Source organism: Microtus pennsylvanicus, chromosome 1, assembly GCF_037038515.1.
Source record: "Microtus pennsylvanicus isolate mMicPen1 chromosome 1, mMicPen1.hap1, whole genome shotgun sequence".
Lineage (NCBI taxonomy): Eukaryota > Metazoa > Chordata > Mammalia > Rodentia > Cricetidae > Microtus > Microtus pennsylvanicus.
This window is the reverse complement of record NC_134579.1, coordinates 131871309-131894481: the sequence shown is the minus strand read 5'-3', so window position 1 is coordinate 131894481 and position 23173 is coordinate 131871309. Positions and strand designations below refer to the sequence as shown.

The 23173-nt window shown below is 46.5% G+C and overlaps 1 protein-coding gene across 2 annotated transcripts in view; it reads right to left on the bottom strand.

Moving 5' to 3' along the window:
- The window catches only part of Gpatch1 (G-patch domain containing 1), a 42545-nt gene that overhangs the window by 5080 nt on the left and 14292 nt on the right, over window positions 1–23173 (bottom strand). For both annotated transcript variants that reach the window (XM_075984453.1, XM_075984447.1), the window contains exons 6-18: window positions 22945–23003; window positions 21210–21452; window positions 19707–19854; window positions 17290–17369; window positions 14753–14957; window positions 12241–12537; window positions 11264–11442; window positions 9511–9638; window positions 7573–7724; window positions 7078–7244; window positions 2820–3033; window positions 1716–1823; window positions 476–573 (exon numbers count right to left, since the gene is read on the bottom strand). In XM_075984453.1, coding sequence (XP_075840568.1) covers window positions 476–573; window positions 1716–1823; window positions 2820–3033; window positions 7078–7244; window positions 7573–7724; window positions 9511–9638; window positions 11264–11442; window positions 12241–12537; window positions 14753–14957; window positions 17290–17369; window positions 19707–19854; window positions 21210–21452; window positions 22945–23003 — 2078 coding nt within the window. The remainder of the gene's footprint in view (window positions 1–475; window positions 574–1715; window positions 1824–2819; window positions 3034–7077; window positions 7245–7572; window positions 7725–9510; window positions 9639–11263; window positions 11443–12240; window positions 12538–14752; window positions 14958–17289; window positions 17370–19706; window positions 19855–21209; window positions 21453–22944; window positions 23004–23173) is intronic.

Genomic DNA, 23173 nt, shown 5'->3' with positions numbered 1-23173 from the left:
GGAGCAGTGTTATTAATTAATGTCTAGTATAAAGTACCTCAAATCCTTTCTTAACTTTATTTTTACGTATATGGATCTTCTGCCTGTATATACATTGGTACACCGCATGCATGTGGTGCCAGCAGAGGCCAGAGGAGGGCATCAGATCCCCTGGAACTGGAGCTATGGTGAGCCATCCTGAGGGTGCCAGAACACAAACTCTGGTCCTCTGCACAGGCAGCTGGTATGCTTACCACTGGGCATCTCTACCTACCTACATATCTATCTCTCTATAGCCATCCATCCATCCATCCATCCACTTTTTAGTCTTTAGTATTTATAATTTTCTGCTCTAAAACAAAAAAACAAGGTTTCTGAAAAAATAAAGAGTTATCCCTGGATGTGAACAAGTCTGTCAAGGCACTGAGGGACCCATGTCCGTCCTGGGCCAGGAGCTGCTCTGGGCGGCTCAGGACACTCCCAGGGAGGCACTCACCTTCTCTTTCTTTCGTCTGTGCTCTTTCTTGGTCTTTTGTTTTTCTTTGCTCTTCTTAGGTTTCTCTTTCTGAGGTGTCTCAAGTTTCTGACGAGTATCTGGGGGTGGTAATGAACACGTGAGCAGCAGGGAGAACGTGAAGATTACCATTAAAAGGCTCTGCAGTTTTCTATCCACACGGTCAGTCAGATATTTCAAAATTTTACCTCCCCAGGGTTTTTTTTTTTTTAATCCTACTTTTTGAAAATCCTATCCCCGAAGTTACCCATGGACCAAGTTATTATTCACTGTATAATGGATGGCGAGGGCATTCTGGGAAATGTGCCTCAACAAGCCACAGAGCACTCCAGCCAGCAAGTCCTAACATCAACCTGGACCAAGGATCCGTGGACCAAAGCCAAGAGAAACAGGCCTGCTGGCATTCTTTGAAAGTTGGGGTTGACAGTTGCGCCAGTATCTAGGTGGGAATACCACAGGAAGCTTTGTGGTGGGCAGTGGAATCATGGGCCACGCTATCCTACTTGCTAGCCTGGCCTTCAGAGCCACGGCAGAAACCCGTCTGAACATTTTCACAGGGATGTTAGCATGTGACCCCTGCACAGAAGCTGCTGAAGACGCTGGGGAGGAGGGCTGGCCTTGTCTACAGCCGAATGAACAGGCTGATTTTATTTGCTCTGTTAGCCAAAGTCCAACAGAACCAGAAATACTCTTCTGTCCACAGTGCCCCATCCATCATCCTTTCTGGATTTGTTTGTTTGTTTGTTTGTTTTTGAGACAAGGTCTCACTTGTAGCCCTGGCTGTCTTGGTACTCACTCTGTAGACCAGGCTGGCCTTGAACTCACAGAGATTCACCTGCCTCTTGGAAGTAAAAGTGTGTACATCACCACAACTGACTCTTCCTTTCCAAAAGTGATTTTTTTATTTTTAAGGCAGGGGCTAACTAGCCTCCAACTTGTGATCCTCCTGCCTCAGTGTCCCGAGTGCTTGGGTTATAGCACCATATCAGCCCTGTAAAATGACAATACTTAAGATGCTTCCAACATCTCAAGGCTGAGAAGAAAAGGCACGTTGAGCTTTGATACTTAAAGAAACAACCATGGCTCGGACACTTGGTGGGGGCACTGAGTGTCCATGGTGATTGTAATCGGAAACACATGTGAACACTTGGTGTGGAGTCAGAGGGACGGGTGGGGGGACATTATTGGCACTAGAGGGGTGGCACATGGGGCCTGGACTCACTGGGGCAGAAGACGGGAGGCAGCCGTGGTCCGAACTCTTCTCGCTCATCCAGCTGTACCTTCTGGATGGGGAAGGGCACTGGGGGCGCACAGGGCTCTGGCTCAGCAGCTGAGGAAGAGCAGTGTATTAGTTTCATCCCTGCCAGCACTAATGCATTTGAGTCTTGGCGCCTTTGCTACTGGACACTGCACTTTGTTTGCTCTGCTGAAGCAGCCAGTGTGGAGCACACAGTGATGGACAGTGGAGGCCACCTCTGCCTGTGGACACTGGAGCTGGGAGGTCAGCATACTAGGCCACACAGAACAAAGAGTGTGGCAGGTTGTCCACAGGAAGCCACTGTAGCTAGGGACATGAACTCCAGATCTTTTTTTTTCTTGAGGCAATCTTACGTAGCCCTAGGCTAAGTTGGGAAAACAATGTCAAACACAACTATCTTGAAAGCATACATCAGCGATGTGAACTGATTTTAAAAAGAGCCAGTGCCCAAGACTCCGCTCATGCAAATTAAAATATAATGATGAGAGGGATGGAGATGGAGGGATGCTGGAGAGAAGGCTCAGTCCCCAAAATGATTGCCACCCAAGCATGAGCCCAGAACCCACATAAAAGTCCAGTACGATGGCATACATTTGTAATTTCAGAGCTAGGATCTTGGGGCTTGATAGCCAGTGAGCCCCAGGTACCCATGAGACCTAATCTCAAAAAGCAAAGTAGTTGTTTATGGAGGCATGACACCCAAAAGCAAGGCTCAGGAAGCACACTTATGGCTGATCTCTGGCCCCAGTGTGCATGCACGCACACAGGCACACCTGTATACATTAACACATGCATACATATGCACACAGTATCTGTGTGTGCACACGCGTGTGTATTATGAGGTATCACTGATTACTAGCTGTCAATTGTCCTAGTTTCAGGCTGCAAAGCCAAATGTGGTGTAAACCTGTAGTCCTAGGACCTGGAGGCAGAGAAAGGAGATCAGAGGTCCCAGCCTGGACTCAGAAGGTTTAAGGCCAGACGGGGCTTCCTGCCAGCCTGTCTCACCACATACAAACATGACTGCACCTCAACCTCTCAGTGCTCCAGTCAGGGAGGTGACCGTACCATGCGTCACAGGGGTCTCCCCAGCAGCAGCCTCCTGGGAACTTTTAAAGCTGGCCTCCTCAGTGTGCTCTTCATTGTCTTCACTGTCCTCTGGCTCCTCCTCTGAGGATGAAGACTGTTCGTCAGAAGAACTGGCAAAGATGGCCTTGAATATATCCATGGAAGGGCGGCTATGTTCCCCTTCCATCTGCGTATCCACACCTTTGTCTACAGTCTGCATTAACAGAAAAACAAGAGTCAGGAATAAAGGAACTCAATGCCTTGAAATACACAGGCACACACGAACACACAGTTAAGATCGGCCTTAGGGGGATGGACAGATGGCTCAGCAGTTAAGAGCACTCGCTCTTCTAGAGAACCTGGTTCGACTGACAGCTCACATCCACCTGTCACTCCATCCAGGGATCAGACGTCCTCTTCTGGCCTCGGCAGGTCCTGCACGCACATGATGCACAGGTGCGCATGCAGGCAAAACACTCATACACATTTTTAAAAATGGTTTAGGGTATCCACTACCACCACCTAACCGAGCATGTCGCATTTCCCTCTCTCTCTGTGGGGCTTGTCTAGAATACGCTCAGGAAGCATAAGCGACAGGCCCTTTCTGCAGACTGGCCATTAACAGACCTATGTAGGACCCAGACAGATGAAGCTGAGATAATGCCTCTGCGTGGTCTTAAGACTCCATCCAGGCCTTTGATGTCCAATATTAAATTAATCAAGAAACCAGCTGAAGTGGTACGTCCTGCAGTCCCAGCACTGGGGAGACAGAGGCAGGGGGATTGGCTTCTAAGCCAGCCTGAGCTACAGAGTGCAATTCTGTCTCAGAAAAGCAAATAAAAGCCGTGTGGAAAATGTTTAAGAGAAATCTGGAGACTCCTCTCTTTCCACACAGCAAGAAGGAAGCCAGGACATGGGTTAAAATGGCCACACACCTCCTTGGCAATTGCTGAGGGCCCTTCCTAAACAAGGCTGAGAGATGAGCACTGAGGCCGACAGAAGGAAGAGGCGGTGACTTTGTATGAGCCTGATTCCGTAAGCAAGGAGCAGAGGAGTGAAGGAGACAGTAGGCTCTCACATAGCTAGCTTGTCATGAGGATAACACAAGTCTGCCTTTTCCCTAACTGCGTAGGGGGCCCAGCCCAGAGTGGGTTTTGCCAGTCCCTAGTTTAGGGCCTGGACTGTGTAAGAGCAGAGGGCAAGCCAGGATGCTTATTCTCTCTGCTCCTGACGGCAGGATGACGTGTGACTCACACTTGAGTCCCTACCCTCAACAGTGTTCTGTGACCTGGAAGTGACACCAAATAAACCCTTTCCTCCTCTCTGCTGCCTTCTGTCAGGGATTTGTCACAGCAACAGAAATGAGATCCCAGTGGGCTATGACCAACTGAGGAGAGCTGGCAGGGCTGTGGACAACCGAGGAAACTGCAGCGTGAGAAACAGATACCAAAAGGACAAACGTGCTGTCTTTACCGGACTTTAGTTTTTCTTTTTTTGAGACAGGGTCTTTCTATGTATCCCTGGATGACCTGGAACTCTCTGTGTAGATCAGACTGGCCTCAAACTCACGAAGATCTGCTTGCCTCTGCCTACTGAGTGCTGGGATTAAAGGTGTGCGAAACCACACCTGGCTTCATATTTCTTTAAGTAGTTGTTATAACTATGCTCCAAGAACAAGGTCAAATAAATGAAAAGATTTCATTTAAAGTCTTAGCAAAAAAATAAAGGAAAACTGGATATTTGTTGCGGGACGTCCTTCTGCTCCTCCAGCCTATAGCCGCTGAGATACCAGCCCATTGGGGTGTGGTCTCTCTCCCTTTAAAAAAAGTGGCTACTTCCCTTCTCGCTCTCTTAGCTTCCTGATCCGATTCCAGCGACTAGACTCCTTCCTGATTGTGCAGAGGGCTGTTGTCTGGGACGGTGATCTGTAAGTTTTTTCCCCTTTAAATAAATACCACCCTATTAATCATAATTCCAAACTGGTGTGGCATTGTTTGCGACTTACGCCTTCAGATATTTTAGAGGTAGAAAATATAAGAATCTAAAAAATTTAATCCGTTGCAGAGCTGACTGCAGAGGCATGTGCTTACGGTCTCATCTACTGGGAGCATGGGGCTGGAGAACTGGGGGAGCCCAGGCGCTACAAGCCATCTGGGCAACACAGCAAAACCCTACAGCCAATAACTGAAACAAACAAAACTCATTATCTGTATTCAAGTAGAATGGAGACACCACTGGAAAGTCTACGGAGTTGAAAACAGTTCAACAAAAATGCACCGCTTTGAATGAAGGAGAGAAAAAAGAGAGATTACAAAAATAAACAGAAACTTGTAGGATAATATCCAAAGACCTTAATGATCCTGTCATTAGAATCCCAGGATGGCCCTGGTTTGACTGTGAAACACCCCTGTAGGTGTTCAGTGCTGGGTCCCCACCTGTGATGGTTTGAAAGAAAACGGGCCCCAAAGGGAGTGGCACTATTAGGGTAAGTGTGTGACTGTGGAGGTGGGCTTTGAGGGCTCATATGTGCTCAAGCCACACCCAGTGAGGCAGACCACTTTCTGTTGTCTGCGGCTCAAGATGTAGAACTCTCAGTTCCTTCTCCAGCACCACGTCTGCCTGAACGCTGCCATGTCCCACCATGAAGATAACAGACTGAACCTCTGAACTGCAAACATGATTAAATATTTCCTTTGTAAGAGTTGCCATGGCCATAGTGCCAACACTAACTAGAACAGAGAGTGAACACAGACCAGGTGTGGTGGTCCACATTTTGGAATTCCAGCACTTGGGAGGTGGAGGTAGGAGGTTTAGAAATTCAGGGAGGTTGAAGCTAGCCTATGCTACATGGGACTGTCTTCAAAAGCAAGAATGAATATGAAAAAAGGTATAGAAACTATACATATGATATTTGGACAACTAACTCAAAAAATCAATTAATTATGTTAACATAAATATTTAAAATATAAGATTATCAAAAGATTTTAACTAACACCCAAGGGCATGCTATTTATAAGAAATCCACTTTAAATATAATGATATTGATGGGTTAAAGGTGAAACGATTGAGCTGGGCATGGTAATCACACGTCTGTCATCCCAGCACTTGGAAGTTGGAGCAGGAAGCTGAAGAATTCAGAGCTGGGCTGTCTATACAGTAAGACCTTGTCTCAAAAGGGCAAAGCAGGCTGGTGAGATGGTTCAGAGAACAAAGGTGCTTGCTGCCCAGCCTGACAATCTGAGTTCAATCCCTGAGCCCCACATGGTAGAAGGAGAGAACCCATTCTGATAGGCTGTCCTCTGACCCACATTGATGTGGATTCCCCTTTGTATGCTGTGAATACCATTGGTTAATAAAGAAACTGTTTTGAGTGTATAGCAGAGCAGGGCAGAACAGAGGCAGGCGGGGAAAACTAAACTGAATGCTGGGAGAAGGAAGGTGGAGTTGAGAGAAGACATGGAGCCTCTGCCAGAGACAGACATGCTGAAACCCTGCCAGTAAGCCACAAGCCTCACGGTAAAATATAAAATAATGGAGATGGGTTAATTCTAGATGTAAGAGCTAGCTAGCAATATGCTTAAGTAATTGGCCAAGCAGTGATTTAATTAATACAGTTTCTGTGTGATTATTTCGGGTCTGAGCTGCCGGTGGTCCTTACAACACCACATATGGCAAACAGTAAAGTAAACAAAATAAGGGAACCCAGGGATATCTTCGACACAAAACTGACCGCTTAGCATTTAGAAAGTTGTATCTTCTCATATGAATACATTAAGTCTGGTCTCGATGGTTTATGCTAAGCGAGCGCTACTCTGGCCAGAGGAAGCATGAAGCCTCTTCTCGAACAGTCAGAGCTACAATTGTGTCGCAAGTCCAGTGGGCACAAGTCAGGTACACCTAGCTAAGATGGTGTCGCAAGTCCAGTGGGCACAAGTCAGGTACACCTAGCTAAGATGGTGTCGCAAGTCCAGTGGGCACAAGTCAGGTACACCTAGCTAAGATGGTGTCGCAAGTCCAGTGGGCACAAGTCAAGTGCACCCCAGAGACACATCCATCTAAGCAAAGCTGTTCTGGAAACACGTGTCCTTAGCTACTGACACAGCTGCCTATGGTCTCCTTCACACTCACTGCAGACCTGGGGAGTTGCAGCGGAGGCTGTTCAGCTACTTAAGAGGACTCCTGCTACCGAGTAGAGAACACATCACATACAGAGGGGCCCAGGACACAGTCGCCAGCAGTGACAGCCGAGGCCCCATACCTTGTCTGGGCGTGGTTCCGGGACCTGTTCCTCCTCCTTGTTTCCTGAGGTGCTGGGTTCTTGTCTCAGAGGGCCAACTTTTGATCTGGCCTGACTTAAAAACTCACTAATGGAATCTCCCTTCTTCTCCTGTTTGGATGTGTCCCATCGAGATGGCTTCCTGGATTCTAAAAGGCAGGAACCCGAAAGAACACTGGGTTTAGTGAACAGAAGGCAAATTCTTCAAAGCTCAGAACTCGGGACACCTTAGGTGGGCCAGGCTCTGCACACAGCCCTGGGGATACAGCAAGCACAGGGCAGACCCAAGCTCTAAGGTTAAACATGGGCCTGGCCTGACTGACAGGTGCTGATGAGCAGTTACAAGCAATTCTCAAGGGGCGGGGGGAGTCTGCATTGCGATTGCACTTAGGGCTGGACCACCTCCTACTCTGCCTTGAAGCCCATGAGGGGCTGAGACCCGGGGTCAGAACCTAGGTCCCAAGGAGCTCTACTCACTGTCAGAACCCCGCTGCTGCTGCTGCTGCTGCTGTGGGGCTTTTTCACTGGGTGTCGGGGCTGTGGGCGAAGGGGTTGGCTCTGGGAGCGTCAGGAAATTGAAGACTGAGTATTTGTCCCGCTTCACTCTGGGCAGGCCGACTAATGTTGAGCTGGGGTTGGGGTAAGAATGGAAAGAGATGGAGTTTTAACAACAGCTGGGATGAAGCCCTCTTCCTGAGAGACTCGCTGTCTCTCATCAGCTCTCCAGTTAGGCCACAGGGACTCAAGACATTTCTACTTCTCAAAGCAGTTCAGGAAGGCAGAACCCATGACTTCAGGGCCCTTGAGTTTTCCCTATTAGAGTAAGGACCACTGGGCATGGTGGCGCACGCCTTTAATCCCAGCATGCAAGAGGCAGAGGCAGGCGGATCTCTGAGAGTTCAAAGCCAGGTGGGGATACACAGTGAGACTTTGTCTTAAAAAGTCTTGGGAAAAAAAGCATAAGGACTAGAGCTTTTCACCTCAAACATGGCTTTACACCAAAGGAAAGCTCCACAGCTAGAATCTACATTTTCCAGACAAGGTGTATTCTACAGGATATGCTTCCTGGGAATGTTTATATCAAATAAGAAGCTAAACTTGGGTTTTTTAATTGATTTATTCATTTTATGTGTGTGAGTGCTTACCTACATGTATATCATACATATGCCTGGTGCCCATGGAGGTCAGAAGAGGGCATCAGATACCCTGCTACTAGAGTTGCAGATGGTGTGAACCACCATGTGGCTGCTGGGAACCAAACCTGGTCCTCTGCAAGAGCAGCCAGTGCTCTAAACCACTGAGTCATTTCTAAAGTTGTATAAAGAGAATTTAAATACAAGGCGTTAGGCTGAAGAGGGGGCCCGGCGGCAGAGAGCTTGCCTAGCATGTGCAGGGCCCCGTGTTTGATCCTAGCAGGCTGCCAAGCACACAAAGAGAAAACACAAATAATGTTGTTGTTGTTTGACATAGCCTCTCTATTACACAGACCACACCTCTTCCTCCCAAGTGCTGGGATCAAAGGCAGGTACCACCATGTCCAGCTGTAAGTAACATTTTAAAAGTAAAATGTATGAGAATCATTTTTAAATGGCACAGAGCTAGGTGGTGGTAGCACACAACCTTAATCCTAGCCCTCGGGATACAGAGGTAGGTGGATCTCTGTGAGCTGGAGGCTAGCCTGATCTACAAAGTGAGTTCCAGGGTAGCCAGGGCTGTTACAGAGAAACCCTGTCCCAAAAGAAAAAAACAAACAACAAAAACAAATCCCCAAAAAACAAAAAGGGTACCTGAAGACATTAAGAAATGGAATAAAGTTTATCTTATTTTAGTAATGGATTTAGCGATCACAATATATGTGGCAAGCACAGACACATGAATCAAAATTAAAGGAGGGTGGAGCAATGGCTCAGCAGTTAAGAGCGCTTACTGCTCTTGCAGAGGACCTGGGCTGGGTTCCTAGTACCTATGTCCTGTAACTCCAGCTCCAGGGGACCTAACACTCTCTGTTGTACGCTTTGAGGCGTCACACACACACACAGAGATACATACACATCAACAAACACACACACACACACACACAATTTAAAGTTCAAGCAAATGTGCAAAATTTGCAACTCCCAATATTTAAAAGTTAAGTTTCCTCTAGAAAAGGGGAATGCAAGAGTACAAAATGAGCCTTCACAGTGCTGGAAAGCGGCTCAGTGGTTAAGAGTATTGCTGCTCTTACAGAGGACCCAGGCTAGGTTTCCAGCACCCACGTGGTGGCTCACAACCATCTGTAACTCCAGTTACAGGGGATTCAATGCCCACATGCAGGCAAAACACAAAATAAATCTAAAGAATGTTTTTCTTAAATGAGGCTTAGTGGAGTGGATACAGTTTTTACTGATGTAAACACAGGCTAATCCAACTTACCCTGGATAAGGGTCAGGGACATTAAACCTCTTACACAGAAGCTTGTCGGGGTGCCACTCAAAAGTGTCTCGGGTGAGCTTCCCAAACATCTTCATCTTCACAGCTGACTGTTTGTCACTGATGTCATTCTAGGAAGAAACGGACAGTCTGTTTGATGTAGTCAGAGCCTTCCGTGTTAGAAATATCCGCAGGTAAGATAACACAGTGCTCTTGCAGAGGACCCAAGTCCCATTCCTAACACACCAAGTCCAGCAGCTCACAACCACTCCAGCTCCAGGGCATTCAAACCCGGTCCTGGCCTCCACGGGCAACTGCATTCACACGCAAATACTCACATGTACAAACACACATATATGAAGATAATTTTTTTTTAAGTCGGGGTTTCTCTGTGCAGCCCTCGTTGCCCTAGAACTCAATCTATAGACCAGGCTGGCCTCGAACTCACAGAGATCCACCTGCCTCTGTCTCCCAAGTGCTGGGATTAAAGACGTGTGCCACCACTGCCCAGTTGAAGAATTTTTAAAACCCTTAAAAATTAATCTTAAAAATGTATGTCGGGAGACAGAGACAGGTAGATCTCTATGATATGAAGCAGACTTGTTTACATAGCAAGTTCCAAGCTAGCCTGGTCTATATAGCAAGACCATGTCTCAAACACAAACAAACAAGAAAAGGTCAGAGCCGGAGAGATGGCTCAGTAATTAAGAACAATGGCTGCTCTTCCAGAGGACCCAAGTTTGATTCCTAGCACCAGGATGGTTCAACCATCTAGAACTATACTTCAGGGAATCTAACACTGTCTAGCCTCTGAGGGCACCAAGCACGCATGTGGTACAGAGAAATACATGAAGACAAAACACTCATACATATAAAATTATATATGTGTGTATATATATATACATATATATATATATGTCACTAAATTTCATACCATTGTACTTACCAAAAATAAATAAATAAATAAATAAACTTGAACTATCAAAGAGTTTGTGTTGCTACACTGTTCACTGCTTTAATATCTCATAAGCTAAACATTAAATCATTTCTTACTCTACTATGCTATGTGCATTTTTCTCTTCTCACTGATTTAAATTATTTAGGTGCATGGTGTTTTTAATTTTAAAATTACTAGGAAGGGCTGCGCAGATGGCTTAGTCAGAAGTGCTTGCCACATTAGCATGAGGGAGCGAGTTCACATCCCCAGAACCCATGTAAAGGCTGGGTACAAGAGCCTGTGTCCAGAATCCAGCCCTGGGCAGGGGAGACAGGTGGGCCCCTGCAGCCTACTGGCTAGCCCCCCAGCTCAATCAATGAGCTCCTAGTTCAGAGCCTGCCTCAAAAAAACAAGGTGAAGTCAGATGTGGTTGGTGGCTCACACCTATAATCTCAGCAATTGGAAGGCCGAAGCAGGACGAACAGGAATTCTAGCCCAGCTGGCCTATATGAGACCCTGTCACAGAAAACTACACGAATTACAGAGTAATTGAGAAAGACATTTTAATGCTGACCTTAGGCTTCTACATGCACACATATGCACATATACATATATACATATACATCAAATTACCTAAGACACACTTGCACATCCACATAAAATTACATACACAAATTAAAACTGACTAGAGAGCTTGGGAAGGTAGCCTGGTGTTAGACTGTGGACATAACACGTATGCAAGCCTGGGTTCAATTCAATTCCTACAACTGCAAAAACACAAAATAAAATTCACCAGGTAGGCACAAGATGGCGACAGACCTCTTGGTCTCGAGGAACTTCAACCTGATCGGAGTCGTCTTCCTCCTTGGCATGAGTGAACCTGGAGGACAGGGTGGAGTGGGAGGACACGTAGAGCTGGGCTGCCCGAGCAAACTCCTCCCGCTCGCGGCTTCGCTCCCACTCTGTCATGCTAGGGTCCAGGCATCGTTCCAGAGCATCTGTGTACGGGGAATGAGGCACCATTTTACTCCCGGGAAAACATGGTCTCTGAGGGACAGCATCAGGTGGACACATTGTGCTGTGCACTTCCTCGGGGCAAATGTCCTGACTCTTGTTGGAGACAGAGTGCACTGGGAGCTACCTCCGGGCAGTATGACCCTGTCCTTCATAAGATGCTCCTCTTTTTTCAGGTTCATCTTACTATCCATGTATGAATGTTTTGCCTACAAGCATGTTTGTGCACCATGTGTGTGCCTGTTGGATCCTCTGGACCTAGAGTTATGGGTGGTTATAACGGCCTTGTGGGTGCTGGGGATCAAATTTGGGTCCTCCGCAAGAGTAGCCAATGCTCTTAACTGCTGAGTGATCTCTCCAGCCCCGATTCAGTAAGACGTTTTCATTGACTTCTACCTATTAATGGTACAGAGAGATCTAGAAAACTGATGCTTGGCCGAGGACACTGGTCCATCCAACTACGCCTGTGCTCGGGGAGAAAACCTTATCCTTTTTCTGTAATTTGTTTTGTTTTGTCTTTTACTGAAACAAGAACTTGTTACATAGCTGGGGCCAGTCTTGAACTCTTGATCCTGCTGCCTCAGACCCCCCAGTGCTGGGGTTATAGGCTTAACTGTTTCTACCACGTGTTTGCTTTTCAGGGTCAAATGTGAGGGCCCAAAACTTTTACACTGTTTGTACCAAGGCGAGCAATGCTGATGACCGATTAGGGAGCTTCAACTCTCAGTCTGTGACCAGGAGGAACACAGAGAGGCTGTCACCCCAGCCAGGCCAGCACCCACCTTTCTGACCCTTCTTCATGTGTACTAAGAACTCTTCATATCGCCTCTGCTTTTCTGGCTCTTTGGCAAAAGGCTTGAAGTTGCTGGCTCTTGTGGGGGCTGCCCCACTGCCCGGGGCCAGGAGCCATGGGCTGGCTGTGAGGTCCGGCGTGGAGGCCTGCGCTCTGCTGATTGAAGCGCTCTGGGCCAGACTCCGGGCCTTGGCTTGTGCTGCCTTCAGGTCAGTCGCCTGTTTCATTTCTTTAATTCTTTCTTTGTCTTTTTGGGATAGAAACTCCAACACTGAAGTAGCTGACCCTGGATAAAAAAAATAACAAGAGACGAAAAACAGATTTACCTCCTGCTGTACACAGTCACTATCAAGATGTACATAATCAGAGATGAGTGGGTTTTTTTGTTTTCTTTTTTAAAGATTTTATTTATTATGTATACAATACAGTGTGCTACCTCCATGTATGATTGCATGCCAGAAGAGGGCACATATCTTATTGTAGATGGTTGTGAGCCACCATGTGGTTGCTGGGAATTGAACTCAGGACCTCTGGAAGAACAGTTGGTGTCCTTAACCTCTGAGCCATCTCTCCAGATCCAGAGATGAGTGTTTATGCTTACTATTTCGTCAATATTTATATATCCCTCTGGACTATACATTCGCATAATGGGGCAGTTGACAAAAATGCAGGTGGCCATGGGTACAAACTAAGACAGAGCAAATGCCTAGACAATCAAAGCCCTGTGTTCTGTGCCCAGGACGAGGACTCTGAATCACAGGTGGCTATGGTCATGCTCCCACAGTCCTCGCCCTGAGCACTCATACCACAAAAGCTCACTACGCACCAACTCCCCAGAGACGCTGGCCCACGGCCTGGGGAACGAAGCAGGTGAGGTCCTTCCTCTCACTCAAGCTATAGAGCACCCTGCTGTGGAAAAACAGTGATGGTTCATACCTGTAATCCTGGTATTTAGGGGGCTAAAGCGGGATTATCATGAGTTCAAGGCGAACCTGAGCTACAGACTAAGGCCTTGTCTCTAAATAAATGAACAGGCTGGTGAGATGGCTCAGTGGGACAATCTGAGTTCAGTTCCCAGGACCCACATAGTGGAAGGAGAGAACTGACTCTTACAAGGTGTCCTTTGACTTCCATACACGCATGGTGGCATGCACACACACAGACACATACAGTAAAGGTGCCAGGCATGGTGATACGGACACACACACAGACACACATACACAGACACACAGATAGAGTAAAGGTGTCAGGCATAGTGATACAGACACACAGACACACACACACACACAGAGTAAAGGTGTCAGGCATAGTGATACAGACACACAGACACACACACACACAGATAGAGTAAAGGTGTCAGGCATGGCGATAGAACAAAACAAAGAATCTAGACTAGTGGAGGGTCTACATGTGAGACCATTTTCAAAAAAAAAGAACAAAGAAAACAAGAGGGGGGTGCCAGGCGCAGTGTGGCACAGGCCTTTAATCTCAGCACTCGAGAGGCAGAAGCAGGAGACCCTCTTATGAGTTTAAAGCCAGCCTGATTTACACAGCGATTTCTAGGACTGCCTAGAGAGACCCATAAAGTCTCAAAAAAATAAACAAACAAATATAAAGAGGGGTGGAGAGATGGCTTAGTAGGTGCTGCTCTTATAGATACTTGATACGCATATCAAGCGGCTCACAGCCACCTATAACTCTAGCTCCAGGAATCCAACACCCTTTCTGGCTTCCACAGGTACCGACATGGATGTGCACACACATACACACATATACATATAAATAAATTTTCATAAAACTTAAATAATTATTTTTAAAGAAAACAACTCGAGTGGCACACTTCTGTAATCTCAGCAGTGTGTGACAGAGGTTGATGTGGGATTCCCCTCTGTATGCTGTGAATATGTTTTATTACCATTGGCTAATAAAGAAGCTGCTTTGGGCCTATGGCAGTGCAGAATAGAACAAGAAGGGAATTTCAAGTAGAGATAGAGGAAAAAAGAAGGTGGAGTCAAGGAGATGCCATGTAGCTGCCGAAGGAGACAGACACTGGAACCTTACTGGTAAACCACAGCCTCGTGGCAATACATAAAATAATAGAAATGGGTTAATTTAAGATGTAAGGGTTAGTAAGTAAGAAGCCTAAGCTAATAGGCCAAGCAGTGTTGCAGTTAATACAGTTTCTGTGTGATTATTTCGGATCCGGGCGGCCAGGAAATGAACACGCAACCTCTGCCTACACAGAGGTGGCAGAACCAGAAGCTCAAAACCATCCTTGGCTACATGAGATCTTAAAAAAAGAAAGAAAAAAAAAGAGGCAGCGAAAAGAACAACTACCACCAGGTAATAATAATAATAAAGTCTGTGTACACTTTCACATGCTGTTTATAATCCATGGCACGGCTCCTACAGCCTACGGATACAGAATTCATACCAGGGATCATCGGGGGACACCTCAAACCCAACTGGATAACAAGTTCAGTCTCCTGCATCGTACGTACCTTGAACAGGCATCTCTCCTAGCAACTCCCCCCGCTTGGAGGCGTTGAGTTGATGCCTACTGTGTGTCCCCGTGTTTTGTCCTGCTTTCCCAGATGACTCTGACAACACCTGAAGTAAGTGAGCATTCTCAGACGTTGGGGCGACCACGGGCCTGAAGTAATGCACCGGTCGATAGTCTCTGGGCAGTTGAGGGGGTGGATAAATCTTAACAAAACCAGACAAAACAAAGGTCAGGAAACCCAGGCTGCAAGATCACACAGACTTCATAAAGAAAACATGGCCAGCCCGGGTACACTTGGGAAGGGGACAGCAGCGCAATAGCCTGGTCCCTGAAGGCACCAGAACCACTGTCCCGACGGTACTACCCTCCAAACATCACTGCCAATATTTATGTTTCCCATGGGGAAAATACGAAATACGAGAAGACACAAAGCACGGTGCCCTGCCCCACATACACACCCAGCCCACTATAAGACAAAACGTTACAAATGTGTGATTCAAGACTTTTTTAAAAAACCTTGAAATTAGGTAGTTTCAAATTCAAAACATTCAAAACTCTTTATTCAGGCTATGGTTCACTTCTAAAGTGAAACTTCGGACCTTCGTTTTCTAAAATTTATTTTTTGTTATTTTATTTGTGGATGTGTGTGTGTGCACAGTGTGTGTACAGGTTCCTACAAAGGCCAGATGAGGCCATGGACCCCTTGCAACTGCAGTTCCAGGTATTTGTGAGTGCTAGGGTCCAAACCCCACTCCTCAATATTAAGCAGCAAGTGCTCTTAACCACCGAGTCGTCCCGGCAGTCTCCTGCCCTGACCTTACTTCTTAGTTCAAAGTATCTTTAATTCAGACCCTGAGTGGAGCTGAGGACGTGGCTGTTACAGCATCTGTGGAGCAGGCACAAGACCTAGGTTCAGTCCCCTAGACCCACCCTCCACCATCACCAACACAAGACAGAGACAAGCTACGGTACAGCTCAGTGCTAAAGTGCTTGCCTCGCGTGCATGAGGTCTTAGGTCCAAACCTCAGCATGAACAAGAGAGGGGTAGGGAGAGAAAAGTTGACAAAAACTGAAATTTATATGTATCTGTGAAATTTCGGAATTTATAATTCTGAAAACATTGATGACTGTAGAACAGAAAAGTTAAAAAGAAAGTGGAGTTTTATTCTTTCTTTGGGGGATGATGAAACTTGCACATACAGTACACAGTCTCTGTTAATGAGCTGCAGCCCAGCCTAAGCCTTAAGAGTTTGTGTTGTTGTTTGTAAACAGAATTATACTATGTAGTTCTTCTGGGTGTCCTGTGTACCAGCTGGCCTCTCTGCCTCCTGAGTGCTAAGATTAAGGTGTGCACTACATACCCAGTCATTAGGTATTTTAAGTAACTACTAAACGGTCCTCTTGCTCTTGGTATAACAAACAGATTAACAGTTGCATGTGCATTGACTCCCAGAATTAGAAGTTCCCGAAAGTGGGAACCAAGTCAACTCTGACCTCGGCACCAGGTGGAGCACTCAGTCCCACATGCAGGCTGGTCTGAGAACTTTTCTTGTGTTGATGTCTGCACCCTGTCCTTACAGTTGGGAGTTTCTAGTTCCCTAGGGCAGAGTGGAATTACTACATTTCTAAACACTTTGTGGGGGGTATGAGGGGGGGATGTTTACTTGCACACGGTAGGCGAGCACTCTTCTCTGAGCAGTAGTCCCAAAACACAAAGCTGATCTGAAAGTAACAGAACAGCCTTCTACCACAGTGCGAGGGTGTGGGGGCTCTGTTTTGTGGTTCTGGGAATTTAACCACTGGGCCACATGCCTGGCCTCTCTGTTAATAGAAATGTCTTTTTTCTTTTTTTTAATGTGTCTTGGTGTCTTGCCTGTGTGTCTGTGCACTACAACATGTGTGTCTGGTGCTGGAGGCCAGAAGAGGGAGTCAGATTCCCAAGAACTGGAGTTGCAGACAAATGTGAGCTGCCACATGGGTTCTGGGAATCACACCTGGGTCCCCTGGCAGAGCAGCCAGTGATCTTAACTGAGGAGCCACCTCGCCAGCCCCACCTCTTTCCCTGGCATAGAGCCTGACAAGTAGGCGCTACTGCTGGCCAGGAAACCTCTGGAGTCTGTCCTTTTCTGCCTCCACACACTGGATGGCAAGGACAGCCACCACACCGGCTTTTCTGACATGGGCTTGGGAACTGAATTCATGTCTTGAGGACTTTCTGGCTGAGCTATGTGACGTGTGTCCCCTACCCACCCTTTTTTGAAACAGGATCTTGATCAGTTTCCTGGGTTGGCTCAGAACATTCTTCTGCCTCAGCTCCCATGTGCTAGGATTACAGGCGTGTACCACCACACCCCGCTTCCTTCTAAAGAGTTTTAAAGGGAGAATATGCACAAATATCAAATTCCCATAAGTACATTGATATAGCTCAATTAATTACTTAATTTCATAAATATTAAAATAAAGAATATATACATATTAAAATAAAATAAACATTATAAGCACCAAGACAGGAAAATAATGTAAAGGTTTTCTTACTTTCTTTGAAGATAGAGGTTTAGAAGCCAAGGAAAATCCTTCCAAAATTTTGCCAACATATCGAAGATCTCGCTCTGGTTCTATAAAATGATGCCACTGATTAATTCTAGAAGTTGAGGTGATTAGAGCAGACAAAAGCCTTCTTATCTTGCAGAGCATAAACAGTGCCCTGGGTGAGATCACGGGGAAGGAGCACTGAGGGACAGAATGGCATTCAAGCCCTCACGCTTCTGTTGACACAATGCCTGGAGGCTCGCCCGCTGCCCTCAACTGCCAAGACAGCACCCTCACTGTCCTCAGAGCAAGGCCCTCAAAAGAACAGCTTCTGCACAGGCGCCACCACCACAGTGTCTCGCCCCACAGGGAGCCCAAGGACTCCGGCTTGAAACCTCTAAAAACACGGCTGGCATAAACCCATCAAGCCGTCCTTTCCCTCTCCACCAAAGAAAATGACCTCGTGTCCTTCTATGGAGTTAAAGCTCTCAGAAAAAAACATCTAGAGTGCAAAAAGGAAGAATCCTAACTGTGAGGGTCATTTCTCACACCAGTGCCCCAGGGTGGCTGTCTCCCAGTTTCCTTAGCAACAGCACAAATAAGGCTCCCAGGCAACACAATCAGGTCTGATGTGATCTCACCCTAGGACAAACTGTTGTTGCAAACGAAATGCTAACAGCAGATAAAGACCACAAACTAAGGAAGCAAGCATAGTGACCAACGCCCTGGGACTGGGGCAGGGGACAGTCCACTGGCTGCGGACTACCCTGTGGCAAAGGCCCTCTGATTCACAAGATGACTCTGCAGAGTGGGTACACAGAAGATTCATTCCAGCCTCGTTCACTGCTGGAAGAAAAGAATCCTAACAGTCAACAGTGGAGGTTGGGTAAATGAGGATTCACTCAGCCAAGGAAAATCAGAGCACATGCAGTGAATATGTACAAATTAAAAAAGGAAAGACAAAATATCCCCAAACTCTTGGGAGCAGCTGAAGGAAACAGATGTGAGAGAGGTGCTTCCAGGCAGGAAGATCCAGGAACTCAGGGAACCGCAACTCGGGCTTCCTGGGGAGCCCAGCAAGACAAAGGCGCTATATTATAAGCATGAAGACTAGAATATACTACCAACTACTGAAGACAGAGAGTGAACTGATTTGCATATTGGTTTTAGTTAATTTACATACTGGTTACTGATATAATTCCAATAACTATTATCAATTTCATTCTATCAGTTTCTAGAGTATGCTCAATTAATAATTAGTATTTTACATTATTATATAATTAATTAACATATAACATATTATCAACAGCATATCAATACATTAGCTATATACCAAATAATAAATCAGCACATAACTATTAATTGTAATACAATAACACTTATAATTACAACATGTGAAATTATATATCTTTTGGGCATGGGGATGGGAGGGTGCTGGGACTGAGCCGAGGGCACTGTGCTGACTGACTCTATTAGATGCTCCCAATTCTCCATCCTGTCTACTCTCCTGCGCCATTTCTAGGCAGCAAGACTGGAATACCAGTTTAAGCACAGGATCTGAATCACCGCAGACTCCGGCTCGGGATTTCAGTTGTGTTGACAGACACTAATAATTATGATAATCACCTCTATAATTCTAGCATCTGGGAAGTGGAGGCAGGAAGAGCACAACTCTGGGACCAGCCTGGGCTACACTGCTGGACAGTAACTAAAAAGAAAAAAGGTAGGTGAGAGATGTCCGTGTCTGATGCAGACAAGAGCCCTCTAAGTGCTCAGGGAGCAGGTTAGGCCCAGCTCAGCTGTGCTACAGACTGCTGGCCTTCTGATCTGCTGTTTAAGTTGGCTGCAGTTGGCACCTGCCGGTTCCTCACTGCTGTCTGAGCACAACGCGGCACCAGTCCCTGGGCCCAGGCTGACCAGCTCCCCAGTACACCCCCTCTTCACTGCTGGCTTAACTGTGGCTTAAACCCCAACTCTTTCTTATATCCTATACACTGCAGGCCAGGTAAGTCTAGACTTCACTGTGAGACTCAGCAATCCTCCTGCCTCAATTTTCCAAGTGCTAGAATCACAAGAGCAAGCCACTATACCAGCTTCCAAAGTTTTTCACCCTGCATATTTTTAAATTATTAATTTTTAATTGATATGTGTGGGTGTTTTGCCAAAATATATGTATGTATACCATGAGTGTGCCTGGTGCCTCCCAAGAGACCCCCTGGAACTGAACTCTCAGGTGGCTGTGAGCCATTATGTGGGTGCTGGGAACCAAATCCAGGTTCTCTGCGAGAGCAGCCAGTGCCCTAACTACCGAGCCAACACTCCGGCCCCACATCGTATATCTTCGATAACTTCTACTCCAGAGTCCGGCAGTCCAGCACCAGAGAGCCCGACAATGGGTCCTACAGTCCGGACGCCAGGATTACCTTTCTGACTTTTGTACTGTTTGGGGGCTGTCCATCCATAGAGGCCATCTCCAGGCTCCTCATCCTTCAACACAGTATCATACTTGGACAGAGTTTCCGTGGCGTAGATGTCATCATCTTCCTCTTCCAGGGCACCTACACCAAAAGCCTACAAAACACAAGGTTTCAATCAGAGCTCGCAGGCTGTAGGGCCTGTCTGCACTGCAGGACCAAACTGCATTAAGGACAGACAGGACTCTGGAGACCACACGAGCACTTCCACACCCACTGAGAGACGCGAGCAGAAAGCCCAGGTTAGAGGAGTCTGGGGTCTACGGGAAGGCAATGACCAGAAGCGAATGCCACAGGCACAATCCTCCAGCCATAGCAGTAACCACTAGCACAAGCACGGGCAGAGACGTGAAGAACACCCACACAGCACTGAATAGGCAGAAATGGGCTCTGAAAGGAGAAAGGCAAACACGTCTGTCTCTCTCTGGTCAGCATGGTCAAGGTCTGAAGACACGGTGGGGAACAGCCTGAGCAAGCTCATTTTTTGCTGGAAGAATAAAGAAGGCATACAAAGAAGAAAAGGCAGTGAGACAAAATAACTAACCCTTTTTGAGATAATATCTCGCTATGTAGCCCTGGCTGGCCTGGAACTTGCTAATGTTGTCCAGGCTGGCCTGGACTACACAGATTCACCTGCCTCTGTCTCCCAAGTATACAAAGTAGAGGCATGTGCCACCACACTGACCCATTCCCTTTTAAGGGAGAACCTGTGAATCCATTTGAGAAGGTGAGCAAGTTAAAGCTCCTATCTTTGCAAAAGTAACACAACCTCCAAGTCAAAGAGACTCGGGGCGTGAAGCAGCAGAGGAGGCTGGCTCAGAACTGAGCAGCTTTATTCGTCTGCTGGGCCATCTTGGGCCCCAGATTGCAATAGACTAAAGCAGAGCATTGGAAAGGTCATTTCTGCTTGGCCCCACACGGAGGGAAAAAACAGTCCTCCAGCTGGGAATATGGGTTTCCACCAGGAACACAGCACAGGGCACCATTATTAAAATTAGGATGGCATGGTGGGGGCTGGAGGGATGGCTCAGAGGTTAAGAGTACTGACTGCCCTTCCACAGTTCAATTCCCAGCAATCACATGGTGGCTCACAACCCCTTTTCTGGCGTGCAAGGCATACATGCAGGCAGAACACTGTATATATAATAAATCTTTAAAAAACAAAAAAGCAAAAGAAGAACTGGGAAGATAAACATCACAGGTGGCCAGGAAGGACCTCCAAGGAAGTAGAAGAGGCTGGGCATATGGCTTAGTGAAAGAGTTCCTGTCTAGAGCACACAGGGCCCTGGGTTCCGGCCCCAGTCTTGAAACAGAAACAAACAGAGAAGTACAGAGAGAGAGAGAAAGAGGGGTGTGGGGAGGAGAGGACAAAGTGCCTACTATGGGGATGACTGAAGATGGGAAGTGTATTTAGTTCTCACTGCTCCTGTTGTACAATGCAGAAACCTTTACCTGGCCAGAAATTCCCAATTTTCTTCCTTTACTCAGGCCGACATCTTCAAGAAGATGGCTGGTCCCCTCAGATGCTCCACCAAAAAGATTCAGATGTTCTCCTGGCCTTCCGAAAAGTGCTTGGCGGGGGTCCAGGCCCTTGTAGGCCAGCCCATGTACATTATCTTTAGGGGTAAAATCCACAGGCATGACGTCTTTAGGAGCAAAAGTCACATTGTCAGGCAGGTAGTCATCATCTTCGTCCTGTTCACATGTGTGAGGAGGAATTACGGTGAGTCACTACGGGCGTCACAGCCTCAGAGTGCAGTGATTAACTCCAAACAGAACAGTCACCAAACTCAAGTTTCTGTTGCCAGGAATGATCAGATCCCAACCCTGAAGAAATGATACTAACAAAAGTAGCGCCATCGTGAGACCCTAAATGGGCTGGAGAGATGGCTGACTGTTAAGAGCATGCATGCTCTTGCAGAGGACCAGAGTTCAGTGCCCAGCACCTGCAGCAGGCATGTTCACAGCTGCCTGGAGCTCAGGGGATCTGATGCCCTCTTCTGATGCTGGTCGGCACCTGCACACACACAGACTAGCAGGTATACACATACACTAAATAAAAAAAGTTTTTTTAAAGAAAAGAATCTAAAACAAGGGGCAGGAGTGTAGATCAAAGTTAAGTTTCAAACCTCACCACAAGAAATAAGTAAGAACAAGGCATGGAGGTGCATAACTTTAATCCCAGCAGAGGCAGGCGTGTCTCTGTGAGCTCAAGGCCAGCCTGGTCTACAGAATGAGTTCCAGGACAGCTAGGGCTACACAGTGAGACCTTGTCTCAATCAATCAATCAATCAACCAATAAATAATAAGAGTTGAGATATTGGGCTGGAGAGATGGCTCAGAGGTTAAGAGCATTGCCTCCTCTTCCAAAGATCCTGAGTTCAATTCCCAACAACCACATGGTGGCTCACAACCATCTGTAATGGGGTCTGGTGCCCTCTTCTGGCCTGCAGGCATACACACAGACAGAATATTGTATACATAATAAATAAATAAATAAATAAATAAATTTTTAAAAAGGTAAATTAGTTAAGTTAAATTTTTAAAAAAAGAGTTGGGATATCTATGGTGCTAGCAAGTTGCTGCCTGTATCGCTGGCATGTAATGACAGCTTTAAGGTATGTATATTTCATGATAGAGGAATCTAACAGATTTTCAAAATTGCTTATGACCTTGTTATTTATTTGTTTATCTATTTTCTTGGGTATCTGGATCATTATTTGTTGTTGCATTTTATTATTTACTTTATTATTTATTATTTTACATTTACTTATTTATTTGAGAGAAATTATGTATGCACATAGGCACGGATACCATAGAATGCACATGAAGGTCAAAGAACAGCTTGTGGGAGTTGGTTCTCTCCTTATGGATCCCAGGGATCAAGCTCAGGCAGTGAACTTGGCAGCAAGCACCTTTGCCCTCTGAGCCATCTCACTGTTTTTGAGGCAAGGTTTCACTATATAGCTCAGGTTAGACCTTTCTTTCTGTTCAGCCTACCTAGGACTTAGATTATTGGTGTGCACCAGCATGCTTGATGGTTTCGTTTGTTTGTTTAGATGTTTTCTCTCAGTGACTGGGATCAAACCCAGGCTTTGTGCATGCTAGGCTCTACCGCTGAGCTACATTCCCTGCATGAGACGCTAAGATCTCAGCATCATACAAGAGCACACCGACTGTAACATACCTCAGACCCTTCAGAGCCTCCGGGCGGCAGCGCACAGCCATAGATCTTAACACCAGGGTCTACGAAAGAGATCCCAAAGGCATTCGTCATGAGCAACTAAAACAAACAAGTCACCGAAACTGTCTCAAGTGCAGAGACACACAGCTGCGCTTGTAAAGACGCTGTGGCCTCAGGGTTGCAGGTGGATGACAGGCCCACCTCGACCTGTGAGCCAAGAGTGTGCTGCATG